Source organism: Heterocephalus glaber, unplaced genomic scaffold, assembly GCF_053883595.1.
Source record: "Heterocephalus glaber isolate CG9 unplaced genomic scaffold, H.glaber_assembly_v1.0 deba00001606, whole genome shotgun sequence".
Taxonomy (NCBI): domain Eukaryota; kingdom Metazoa; phylum Chordata; class Mammalia; order Rodentia; family Bathyergidae; genus Heterocephalus; species Heterocephalus glaber.
Window position 1 is genome coordinate 6,492,506 of NW_028258377.1, and position 12,525 is coordinate 6,505,030.

Genomic DNA, 12,525 nt, shown 5'->3' on the forward strand with positions numbered 1-12,525 from the left:
AAAGGCAAGTATGGAGTTTCCTCTTTAAAAAATCAATTTCTAACTGAATCTGAAACAAATGAGGGATTTATTGTGGGGGTCCCTTATGTAAAACATAAGATAAACAATTGAAAATGTTTTTAGTGGATTCATAGAAGAAATATCAAATAAATATTTCTTATACTGGTTTAAACAGTACATGAATAAGAAATTTAGAAAAACATGGTAAAGCATTTGTAATTCCAATATAACATTTTCCACAATATAACTACATATTTTAAAATGGTACAGAGTACATTACTCTATTCTTATTTAATATTACATTATATTACACATTTTCTAGTGTTTCTACATAATTCAAACATTATCACTTAATGGTTAATTACAGTATATAGATGTTTTATCGTGGATTTTGGGGGGTTTTTTGGGGTTTTTTTTTTGGTACCGGGGATCAAACTCGGGATCTTGCACTTGCGAGGCAGCCGCCAGAACCACTGAGCTAAATCTCTGGCCCTGTTTTGTTATTTTTATACTTTGAAGACTTCAACTATTTACATTTCTTAGCTGCTAATGGGGTGGCATTTTATGTGGGCATTAGATTCTGGCATGCATATATCAAACAATTTATATGGTCAAAATCACTCATTTTTAAAAAAAATAGCCTTTTACTTACCTAGGAATAATAATAATAATAATAATATTATTATTATTATTAGGTACCATGGTGGATCGAACTCGGGACCTTGCACTTGTGGGGCAGGCTGAGGCACCACTGAGCTAAATCCCTGGCCCTACCTAGGAATTACTTATCTCTCAATGAGTGCACAATAACAAGTTTTCCCTCCAGGTATGGATCAAATTGCTGAGCCTTGAGCTGAAAATCAGATGAAATGCTTGGCTTCCCTAACTTAAGTAATATGTTGATGAGAATTGTCAAATGTGTACAGGGTATGCATAGTTGATTTTAACTCATGAGTGTAATATGACTCAATTTTGAATATCTTCAGGCATTTGAGGGTGTGTGTGAGAGAGAGTTAGAGATTTTTTTTTTTAAAGTCTTTTATTGGTACATTGTAGGTATACAACACAATTACATTTCTCATTGGGAATTGTACCTTTACATAATGCATCTTGGTTCTTATTTTTTCCCCATTCCTAGTCCTCCCTTCACCCCCTCCACCTTTCCCTATTTACAAAGACGTTATTTCCATTTTTTCCATTTCTCATCATTTTTCCTTTCCCTTCTTTCCTTTCCCCTGCCCCTCCCACTACCCCTACCCCTTTGGACCTTTTCTTCCTGTTTTACATTATCGATTATTCATTCTAATCATTGGTACATTTTAGGTATACAATATAATGACATTCAACATTGGAAATTTGCACCTTTACATAGTCTCTCTTGGTTTTTATTTTTCACCCTTGCCCAGCCCTCCCTTCAACCCCTCCAGTCCTCCCTATTTATAAAGATTTTGTTCCTATTTTTTCATTTTCCCATATTAATCCCATTCTCTTCTATCCTTTCCCCTAGCTCTCCCACTTCCTTCCTCTTTGCCCCTTTTCTTCCTATTTCACATTACCTATTACACATTTAGTCCTTATTTACACTTTCAGTTTCTCAGACCAGAGAAACTATTTGGTAATTATACATGTGTGTCCTATTTATTTCACTTAAGAGTATCACCTCAATGTGCATCCACTTAGCTATAAATGTCTCTAAATTCACATTTTTTATGGCTGAGTAGTACTCCATTTTATAAAAAAACCACATTTTCTTTATCCAGTCTCCAGTTGATGGGCATTTGGGCTGTTTCCAAGTTTTAGCTATTACAAACTGTGCCTCTATGAACATGGGCGCACATATATCACTGTGGTATGATTCTTTTAATTCTTTGGGGAAGATCCCCAGCAGTGGAATAGTGGGGTCAAATGGGACTTCCAGTCCTAGTTCTTTGAGGTATCTCCATACTGATTTCCTCAGTGGTTGCACCAGTCTACACTCCCACCAGCAGTGGAGCAGGGTTCCTCTTTCCCCACAGCCCCGCCAGCATTTGTTAATTGGTTGATTTCATGATAGCAGCCATTCTTTCTGGAGTGAAGTGGAATCTCAGTGTTGTTTTCATTTGCATCTCTCGAATGACCAGTGATGTTGAACATTTTTTCATGTATTTATTTGCTATTTCTACTTCTTTGTGTGAGAAATGTCTGTTCATTTCAGATGCCCATTTTCGGATTGGGTCTTTAATTTTGGGAGGTCTGATTTTTTAAGTTCTTTATAGATTCGAGATAGTAGACCTTTGTCTGAGGAAGAGCAGGTGAAGATTTTTTCCCACATAGTGGGTTGTCTCTTCATAATGTTGGTGGTTGCTCTTGCTGTGCAGAAGCCTTTTAGTAAGAAGAGATCCCACTTGTTGATTGTTTGTGCTAGTTCACAGGCAACTGAGGTTTTGTTCATAAAATCTTTTCCTACATCAGTGTCTTCAAGGGTTCTACCTAACCTCTGTTCCAACTGGTTCAGAGTTTCTATTTTAATATTTAGAGCTTTGATCCATTTTGATTTTAGTTTAGTGCATGGTGAGAGATATAGGTCTAGTTTGAATCTTTGGCAAGTTGAAGCCCAATTTTTCCAGCACCATTTATTAAAGAGGCTATCTTTCCTCCAGTGAGGGTGTTTGGCTCCTTTATCGAAGATGAGATGGCTGAGTGTGTCTGGCGTTGTTTCTGCATCTTCTAATCTGTTCCACTGGTCCTCAGGTCTGTTTCTTTGTCAGTACCATGCTGTTTTTATCACAGTAGCTTTGTAGTATAGTTGCAGGCTGGGGATTGTGATACCCCCTGCCATGTCTCTGTGACCTAGAATTGCTTTTGCTATTCTGGGTCTCTTCTTGTGTGTGTGAGAGAGTTAGAGATCTTTTAAGGGAATGGGGAAAACTCCAGAGTGGACATGCCTGAAGAGCAAGGACTGTGAGCTCAGTAGTGGTACCTTAGTTCATAAACTTCATTCTTTCCACAATTCTGGTAGCAAACCAAGTTGGATAAGAACCAAATCAAATTCAGTGGTTAGGTTCAGTGTTGACTATATGGGAAAACTTGATTTGGTTCTCATCTAGTTCAGTTTGCAACTAGAAGTGTGGGGAGCATTGAATTTGTGAACCAAGGCACCACTGGTATTTGTAGGAAAGCACTGAGATCAGTTCTTAGACCATACAGGCTTTTTGTTAATGCAGTATTTATTAAATGCAGGAATTCCCAGGAATAAGTAATTGCTAGTACCAAAAATCGTTCAAGGTGCTTTGGATTGTTTAATAAGTATAATACCAGCCATCCATGCAGCACATTTTTTTAAGAAATTCATTTTCTAAGAAAGCTAACAAAAGTATACTCAAATTTCTATTAACTCAGTTGATTTTAAAGAACCTAGTTTAGGACCAGGGATTTAGCTCAGTGGCGCTGCACCTGCTTGCAAGTTCTAAGTTCAATCCCTGGTACCAAAAAAACAAAAACAAAAACCTAGTTTAAGCCTGATACATGGGCTCCTCTTCTTCAAAAATGCCTCACAAACCTTTAAAGGGAATAGTATATGACCAAGATAAATCTTCATTTTTGAAAAAAACTAGAATCATAGTATTTCAGTTTTTACTGTATGGTTAATCGGAAAGTATGTTGTTTATTTTGCTGCTGTGAGTTGATGTGACACTGATTACTCATGACACATGGACTCAGTAAAATCGGTAAGATTTGTAAAAAATGTTGCAAGTAGTTACAAATAAGCTTGTATGTCTGTAAGGTTTGTATAACGGTATTACAGTTGTCTCTCAACCTATGATATGTTTACATTTCATTAAGAACTAAAGTGAAAATACCGTATGCCAAAGATGCATGTAATACAGCTAGCCAATGCAACACTATGAATTTAATGGCCTAGACCATAGTAAAAGTTGTTCCTGGCTGACTGGGGAGCCCTAGTCCAGCCTAGAGGAGTATCCTACTGTCTGCTAACCCAGGAAAGATTATGATTACAACTGAAAATCAGATTGAACCATTTTAAGTTGAGGACTGTCGGTATACATACTTTTAAATGATTCCTGGTAGAATTAGGAAAATTTCAGAACTTTTGAGGTGTTGATAATTTAATAAACATTTGCTTATCGTCTGTTTTAATTGGTAGGTTTAGTTTTCCAGTGCATTCAACTTACAACTGTTGCCCTCCAAAAATAAGTCTGTTAGCAAATTTATACTGATCCATTTTCGTATCTACCATCCTTACATTCTCTAGGGCCAGTATTTTCTTAAACTGAACTTCAAGCTTTTGTTCTTGTGCTTCCTCCCAAATAATCCGAGGAGAAAATTCCGACCTAGGGATTTGTAAGCTGGACTTCATAAGACCTGTGAAGTGTTTCCAAACCTTTGGGGGTTAAGGTAGAAAAAGTTGGGGTCGTGCACTACCTTCGCAGAAATAAGATGAAGTACCGTAAGTAAATTGTCAGTGGACAGTTCCGTCTCGATAGTCACCTGGGTTTGCGGCGCCACGCCCCGACGTGGGCCCTTGGAATTGCTCTTGGCCTATGCTCACGCCCCACGCCACTCGCTTCCGGCCAGCAGCGGAAGTCGCTTCTGGAGCAGCATGGCGGCTGCGGAGGACGAGCGGCTGCTGGGGAGCTGTGAGGGAGAGCGACTAGACTTCCTGCGGGACCGACACGTGCGGTTTTTCCAGCGCTGCCTTCAGGTCCTGCCGGAGCGTTATTCCTCGCTCGAGACCAGCAGGTAACTCGGTCACAGTCAGCAGGCCCGGCCGCTTGTGAGAGGCGGAGCGGGGCTGGAGGGCTGACTGGACACCCGGACTGCGCCGCGCCCCTTGATCCCGATTCTCCCTCTTGTCTCCGGCAGGCTGCAGCTGCGCTGGGCCACAGACCTCGGCCGCAAGGTTTGGGAAGCTGCGCCTTTCCGCCTTAATCCACTTCCCTACCATTTTCCTGCCTGCTCTGAGCTTCTTACTGTCCTAGAGCCTGTGAGTTGCTTCCTTATTAGTGCAAAAAGAAAACGAGCGTTTATTGTCGTATTTTAAATAGTCGCTCCCGTGCTTCTCCTCCTTTCGTAGTTATTAACTCGTAATTGAAAGCCAGTATGGCTTTTCATTTGTAGGAGCAGCCAAGAGCCTGTCTGAGTAGACATTTATTTTCCAGGAATTGTAACTCTAATAGTAGACAAAAGAGATGAAGTGTTTCGTGAAGCCGCTTGTATTATATTTGCAGTACTTCAGTGAAGTTGGAGTCAGCTCAGGAGTGTGATCTGGCTGTAGCCAAAAACTGTTATTCACAGTAAAAATCTGGGAATGAACAAACTAAAAGATGTTACTTGCTCCGCATTGCTGTGTTTTAAAGTGAGGCTCCAGAGTTGTGAGACCAGATGGGTAGCTCTGATTGTTTCGCTCTGATGTCTCCCTTGATGTTTCTGAAGTCTAACTTGGTATATTTTGAGCACTGCCCGACTGGGTTAGTTTGAAGACTTACAGATTACACCTGCACACGCGATCAAGATTACAGTTTCTGTGGTAGGTACTGGAATACAGCTGAACGAGTCAAGCAGTTTTGCTTGCATATTAGCATCGAACTCTACTGAAACTGCTTGCTGTCAGCAGTATTCCAGTACCTACCACAGTAATATAACTTTAGTGTGATCATAGGATCAACGCCAAATATTGCATATCAGAAAACAGATACACTTTGTTGGATAGGCAGAGATACTGCTACGTTCTTTTTATGTCTCATGCTTGTCATTTGCATGCATTTTAAAAAATCATTTTAGTTGTCCTATGATTTAGTGACCACCTTTAAAAGATAACAGTGTATCAGATTTTTTTAGATTTTCTTTCTTTCTTTTTTTTTGTCAGTTTTTCCCTTTTCTGTTTCACAGTCTTTACTTTCTTGGTTTAGCATTACCCCCCCCCCTTTTTAATGTATGTCATTCATAACTGAGGTTAAGATGCTTGTGAAACAAAGGAGACTGATCACAAAATTTCTGCTGATGTTCAAGTTCGAAGACAAAATAGTGCATCAACTAAGTCACAGTTCTTACTCAGCATTGCAGTTCACTTCCATAAGTATTTTTTGAATGCTTACCAGGCATGGAGGTACAGGAATACAGTGGTAGGTGATTCAGGTATTCTCTGTTCATTTCTTTTTTGCTTGTAGATATGAAACAGCTGGCTCTTAAGGCTAATATTAGACTGGATATTTAGACTATTTTTTAAAAATTCATTGTCTTGGCACAGTTATTCCATTTCTCTGGTGTTTTTTGTTTTTAGTCTAACAAATAGGAATAAATGATTTTTACTTTGCCATTGACAATGGCTTTATGAAAATAAATTTTTTTTGCTGTTCCTTCTGAGATTTTTCCTTTATAGTACTTCTGAAAAGTAATAGTTGCTAGTTAATTCAAGTGGCTATTAAACCTTAGCCTGTGAGCTTTGCCAGTTTTCTTTTTAATGAGTGTGTAATTTAAGAGAGTTTTTTTTTGTGACTATGGTTATTGCCATTCATATTGGGTTAATGGAAATTAGAGTAGGCTTTTTTTTTTTTTTGGTACCGGGGACCAAACTTGGGTCCTTGCGCTTGCTTAGCAGGTGGCAAAACCACTGAGCTAAATCCTCAGCCCTAGAGTAGGCTTTTTTTAATTGAACACTATAGTGACCATTTTCTAATACATTATTTTCATTGATCTAGCTGTTCTGGAAGGGTTAGGCAAAAAGTTTTTATTTTATAAAGCATTTGCAATTTACCTAGACTTTCTGTTCTCTTGTCCTTTGATTTTTCCTGGTGTGTCCTATGTTGTAACACTTCTCCTGCCCACCATTGTGCAATGGTTGTGTCTATCCTTACCTCCACTACACAGGCCGATTGTGGGAGATTTTTAATGTGACATGAAGCACTTATAGAAATGTACATTCCCGGACTCCTCCCCAGATTTGCTGTTTTGGATTTTGCATGGGCCTGCGAGTCTGCACCATAACCAGTATTCCAGAGTTCAAGACTGCTTGACAGAAATAAATATGCCAACAGAGCTTCCTAACTCTTAATGTATATATTAGTTGTGTGGTATCTTGTTAAAATGCAGATTCTGAGCTGGGTGTCATGGGACATGCCTGCAATCCCAGCACTTTAAAAGGTTGAGGCCGGAGGCTCACAAGTTTGAGCCCAGCCCATACAACTTAGTGACTTACTGAGACACTATCTCAAAATAAAAAATATAGGAAAAAAAAAAAAAAGAAGAAAGAAGGTAAGAAAAGTCTTAGTTCAGTCCTCAATATATAGAGGGATGGGCATAAAGATTCTGATAAGCAAGACCAGGTGGGTCTGAGATGCTGCAGTTCTGACAGGTTCCTGGAAGGTGCTGGTGCTGCTAGGCCAGGACCACACTCAGAGTGTGCCTACATAATGACAGTGATGTACACAGGACCTTGTGAAAGCACCTGGCTCACCGAGCTCAGCTTGAAAAGGGCTCAAAGAACTCTTTTTTTGAAAGAAGAAGCCCCAGAACTAAATTTTATTAAAGAGTAGTTTTAGTAGTTCTAGTAGTTTTTGTTTTGAGTTTTGTTTGCAAATGATCTATACTAGTGATGGCAAACCTTTTAGAGACCAAGTACGGAACTGCAACCCAGAACTCATTTGTATTTATCGCAAAGTGCCAACACTGCAATTAAACCTGAATACTGAGGTTTTAGTTTAGAAAAAAAACAACTCTACATTAACATCTTTTGTCTTAAATGAATTACACACTAACATGTATTCCATAGGTTAACCAGCACTGGGCTATACGAATAAAGGCAGATGAGTGAAGAGCAGTTCTTTAATATTGATTCAGAATGCAAAACAGGTAGAATTGAGTCAAAAGAGATAAATGTGGGTCAGATCATTAAAGGCCTTGTGTGCTTTGTGAAGAAATCTGAATTTGATATATAACTGATAGAGTCATCAGACAGTGGATTTTCATGGTTTAGTGGGCATTTCCGTGGTTTTAAGAGTGATTTTTTTTTTTTTGGTACCGGGGATCAAACTTGGGACCTTGCACTTGCGAGGCAGGCGGCGGAACCACTGAGCTAAATCCCTGGCCCAAGAGTGATTATTGTACTGTGTGAAACAGGACTAAAACCAAGGAGGCCAGTTAGGAAGCTATTGCAGCAATATAGGAATGAACATTTGGAGCTATAAAAGTAGGGATAGAAGAGAAAGGATGAAGAAGGAGGAGTCTAGAGATTCCAGAATTGAAACTACTATCTTGTCTAGTGAACAAGAGGACAAAGTTTAGAATGGGTTTAGAAAGGTAGACAGTTTCTGTAATTGCATTTATTGTGTAACCTGCTTCAGGTTAGAAAGTTGTACTCATGTTTGTGATGAAATTTCATTCTGTGCTAGATGTTCAGTACATTTCTTCTTGAGTAATTATGATAGTAGGAAAGCTACTTTGCATGTTAAATAATTTTAAAATGTGTGACTATGCTTGAAAATATTTACCAGATGAGTCAGCTATTTCAAAGTGTGAATGAATATTGCTTAAAATTCTAAGATTCATGCATTATTTTATTCAATCATTTTAAAGTATTTGTTGAGACATCTATTCAATAATATTTTAACTTCACAATTCCACTGTTTCATCTAAAGGCTCTCTATAGTGATCCTTGCTGAGTCCTGGGGACCCACTTTTCCTCCTCCTCCTCTTCCTCATGTTGCTGTATTTGAGCATCTGGATTCCAAATATGAGAGAGCTGTATTTCTATTTCTTAATTTAATTGCTTGTTTATTATACTTTAGAACTCTGCAGTATGAATGAGCCATAGTTTCAACTAAGATCTAGGTAGGCGTGCAATCCATTGTTAAAGACACTTTCAGGTATCAGTAAAGGAAGGGGTTGTACCAAAAAAGAGCAAAGCAAGTGATCCAAAATTTGGGAATCTAGTCAACTTCCATGAATAGATGTTCCAGTATATTCCCAAATTAGCACTTGCTGCTCTGCTCTGACAATACACTACTTAGTCATATCATATCCATGTCACTAAATTCTTTTTCCATTGCCTAGATTGTTTTTTGTTGTTGTTGTTTGGTTTAGTTTGGTACATTCCTTAAAGCCGGAAAATTAAGTTTTTGGAAATGTTTATAGTTTATCCATCCTTTTGAGTAAATAACTTTAAGGTAGAAAATGTTACTTTTCTGTCCAGTAGAAGAAGGAGAGTAGGAATATATGGCTTACTTGCTACAGCTTTCAGACTACAGACTCAAGAAATTCATTTCTAGGTAAAAGAAAGGCATAGACCAGGCACATCTTCTCCAAAAGAAGTATTAAAGTAAAAATAACTTAATCAGCCTAATTATAGGTACATCTGTTGAAAAGATCACCCCTCTATATATATGAGGTAGGTTACTCAGAAGTTTATACCTCAAGTAACAAGCAGTCATTAGAGCACTATTAACCCAATATTTCAGCCACCAAAAACCTAAAATTCCTTTGTATTTTTTATGGCTTGTTAGAGGCTTAATTTTATCTGACCATAAATTAATCATTTATTTTGTGGGTTATACCAAAACTAAAAACCCTGTTAAAGCTCTTTAGGGAAGTTAAATGTGGTGTTGAATGTCTTTTATTTGTTATTAATTCAGTACATTTTTTAATACATTCCACAAAGTAGACCTTATCTCATGGATTATAATTGACTTTCAGATTTGGTGAGTGTTACACAGAGGTTTTTTTTGTTTTTTTTTTTCAGGATTTTAAAGACCATTCCCTTAGGGAAAATGATTGCTGTATTCATCAGCTTTTTTGTTGCTGGGGCAGTTATCTCACACAGTTAAAAAGAGGACAGGTTTTTTTGGCCATGGTTTCGAAGGACTCGGTCCCTGATTGCCTGGCTCCAAGGTGGGAACATCATGGCAGAAAGACCTGGCAAAGGAAAGATGCTCAGTAGGAAGCAGGGCAGGAGAACAATGTCAGAGGAAAGGACCAAGGACTAGATATAGGACACCTCCATGACCCACCCAGACACACCCTAAGGATGCTTTACTAATCCTCAAGGACCCTTCCAAGTCAATCAACTTGACAAGCTTAATCATCTCATTCTACCCCTTATCAACTTGACATCCAAGCACATCTCCTAAGCCATACTTTTTTTTTTTTTGGTAGCGAGGATCAAACTCAGGACCTTGACTTTCGAGACAGGAAGCAGAACCACTGAGCTAAATTCCTGGCCCTCCTAAACCATACTTAATTTCCAAATAAAGATAATAGCAAGTTTGTAATTCTACAAACTTGATACAATTCTAACATGATACAACTGTCCTGCATACAATAAAAAATGCATAGTTCCTTCTCAAAATTCTCAAGAGTTGCAGCATTGCTTAAAAGTTCAGGTCAAAGTATCTTCTGAGATTCAAGGCAAACTCTTAGCATTTAACCTCTGTAAGATTCAAAAAGCAAGTTACTTAATCCCAATATGGAGTGGTAGAGGATAAATATTCCAAAAGGAGGGAATGAGGGGTAGAAAAGAATAGGACCAAACATTAAGTCTTATAGCTGTATGTCTCATATCCAGGACACATGGCGGTAAGATATATCCTCATGGTTGCCACCCACACAGCTTCTCTTGGACTGGCTGCAGTTGCTCCCTGAGGTCCTCACCAGATATCTCACATTCCTTGGAGCTTCAACATCCTAGGGTCTCTGCTGCATCTTCAGCTTAATTCCCACAGCTTCACACATCCACCTCTCAGGCATATTGCCTGGCTTCCCAGGCCTTCCTTGAAATCTGGGTAGAAGCCTCCATGACCCCACAAATTCTTGCATTCTGCATTCCTGAACAACCAGCATCTTGCAGACAATTCCAGAGTCTGCTGGCAGTGTGTGCAATAGCCAGATTCCCCTTGGCCCATGAGTTCAGCAGCTTCTGAGGGCCTGGATGGCTAAGCACAGTGAAATGAATCTCGGGAGCCAATTTCCTTAGTGGTCCTTTTCCAGCAAAAGGCCTAGGGACTGTCTTCTCAAATGAAAGATTTACACTTATACAGCTCTGAGCTTGCTATGGGTGTGGTTTTGCTGGTTCTTGCAGTGCCCTCAAAGCACCTTTCTTGTCCAGAGTCCTTACTTTTTTTTTTTTTAATGGTAATACTTGGTTTCCATTTAATGGTGCTAATGTCTTCAGCAACCATACCTCCTTTGGCCCCAGCTTTACATATGGTTCTTTTCCAGCCAAAATTTAAGTTTTTCAAATACTTCTGCTCTGCTCTTTGCTCCCAGTTCTCATTATACATTTGACTAAAAGCAAGCAGTACTCATGCCACAGCACAAACATTGGGCTGCCTTATAATTTTCTCCACTAGATTAGTTAGTCTGTAGCTGTTAAACTCACCCTTCCACAAAGTCTCAGGACATGGGCATAATGTAGGCAAATGTTTGCCAGAATATGAGATAGATGGCCTCTAGTTCACTTACCAAAAGAGTCCTCATTCCCAACTGAAACCTCAGTAGGCTAGCCTTTACTATCTGCATTCCTGTCAGGATTCTGGTCTTCTGTGCTCTGACTAGAACCACCCATCAGGCTCTGTTCACAGCATTCTTGGACTTCTCTAGCTTTCATGTTCAAACCTTTCTAAATTCCACAAACCAGTTCCAAAGACTTTTGAACCCATAGTCACAGCAACAGTCCCACTTGTCTGGTAGCAATTTTCTACATTAATATTCCCATTGCTGGAATATATGCCTGATAACTCACAATTTAAAAGAGGGTGGGTTTATTTGGCTAATAGATTCAGAGGATTCTGGCCATAATTGCCTGGCTCCAAGTTAGAAGAGCTTGTCAGAGGAAAGCTGGTCAGTTCATGGTGGCTGGGAAGCAGAGCAGGGGAATAGTGTCAGGGAGGAAGGAGCCAGCAACCTTAAGTTCACTCTCCTATGACCCATGCAGACACATTCAGAAGTGTGCTTTACAAATGGCCTAGACAACTCCCAAACCAAACAAGTTGACAAGCTTAACCATCATATCTGCCAACGAAGGATCTAGAAAAAGGGCCTTGGTTACACAGTGTGATTAAATTCTTAAGTGCTTATGAGTGTTAGACAATGTGATTAAATTCTGAAGTCCTTGTTACGTCCTTCCAAAACAGGTCAAACACCAATAATAATGGCTTTATTTATGTTGGGAGCAGTTAAGCACAGTAACTATATGATGTGTAATAATGATTTTACATCACTATTGGAAGCTAAGACTTAGAAAAGGTCAAGTATCTGGTGAGTCATGTGCTAAAAGTTGTCCGAAGCAGAATTTGAACATAGCATATTTGACTGCAAAGTCTAAGTTCTGAATTGCCGAATTGCTGTGTAGCATTGTCACATGGAGAGATTCTTCTGTCCTTAATTTAATCCAGATATAAATCACCTCCCTTATTAGGTGGATCTCAGTGGGTTGTTAGAATTAAATTGAGATCATCTATGAGCAGATTCTTACCTCAGTTTCCAAAACATGGTTATAGTCTCTCAATACTGTGTCCCCAAATATTTACTATTCTT

The 12,525-nt window shown here is 39.0% G+C and overlaps 1 protein-coding gene across 4 annotated transcripts in view; it reads left to right on the forward strand.

Annotated features, from left to right (window-relative positions):
- Positions 1-305: 305 nt before the first annotated feature.
- Pggt1b (protein geranylgeranyltransferase type I subunit beta) overlaps positions 306-12,525 on the forward strand; it is a 70,433-nt gene continuing 58,213 nt past the window's right edge. The window contains exons 1-2 of one of the 4 annotated variants that reach the window (XM_021238332.2): positions 4,586-4,740; positions 4,864-4,984. Coding sequence is in view for 1 of the 4 variants with exons in the window: in XM_004836179.3 (XP_004836236.1) it covers positions 4,601-4,740 (140 nt within the window). In the remaining 3 variants the exon portion in view is untranslated. Of the gene's footprint in view, positions 827-2,670; positions 4,741-4,863; positions 4,985-5,014; positions 12,247-12,525 lie in introns of those variants that run through there. The other 3 variants (XM_087194698.1, XM_004836179.3, XM_087194699.1) reach the window with 3 other exon arrangements.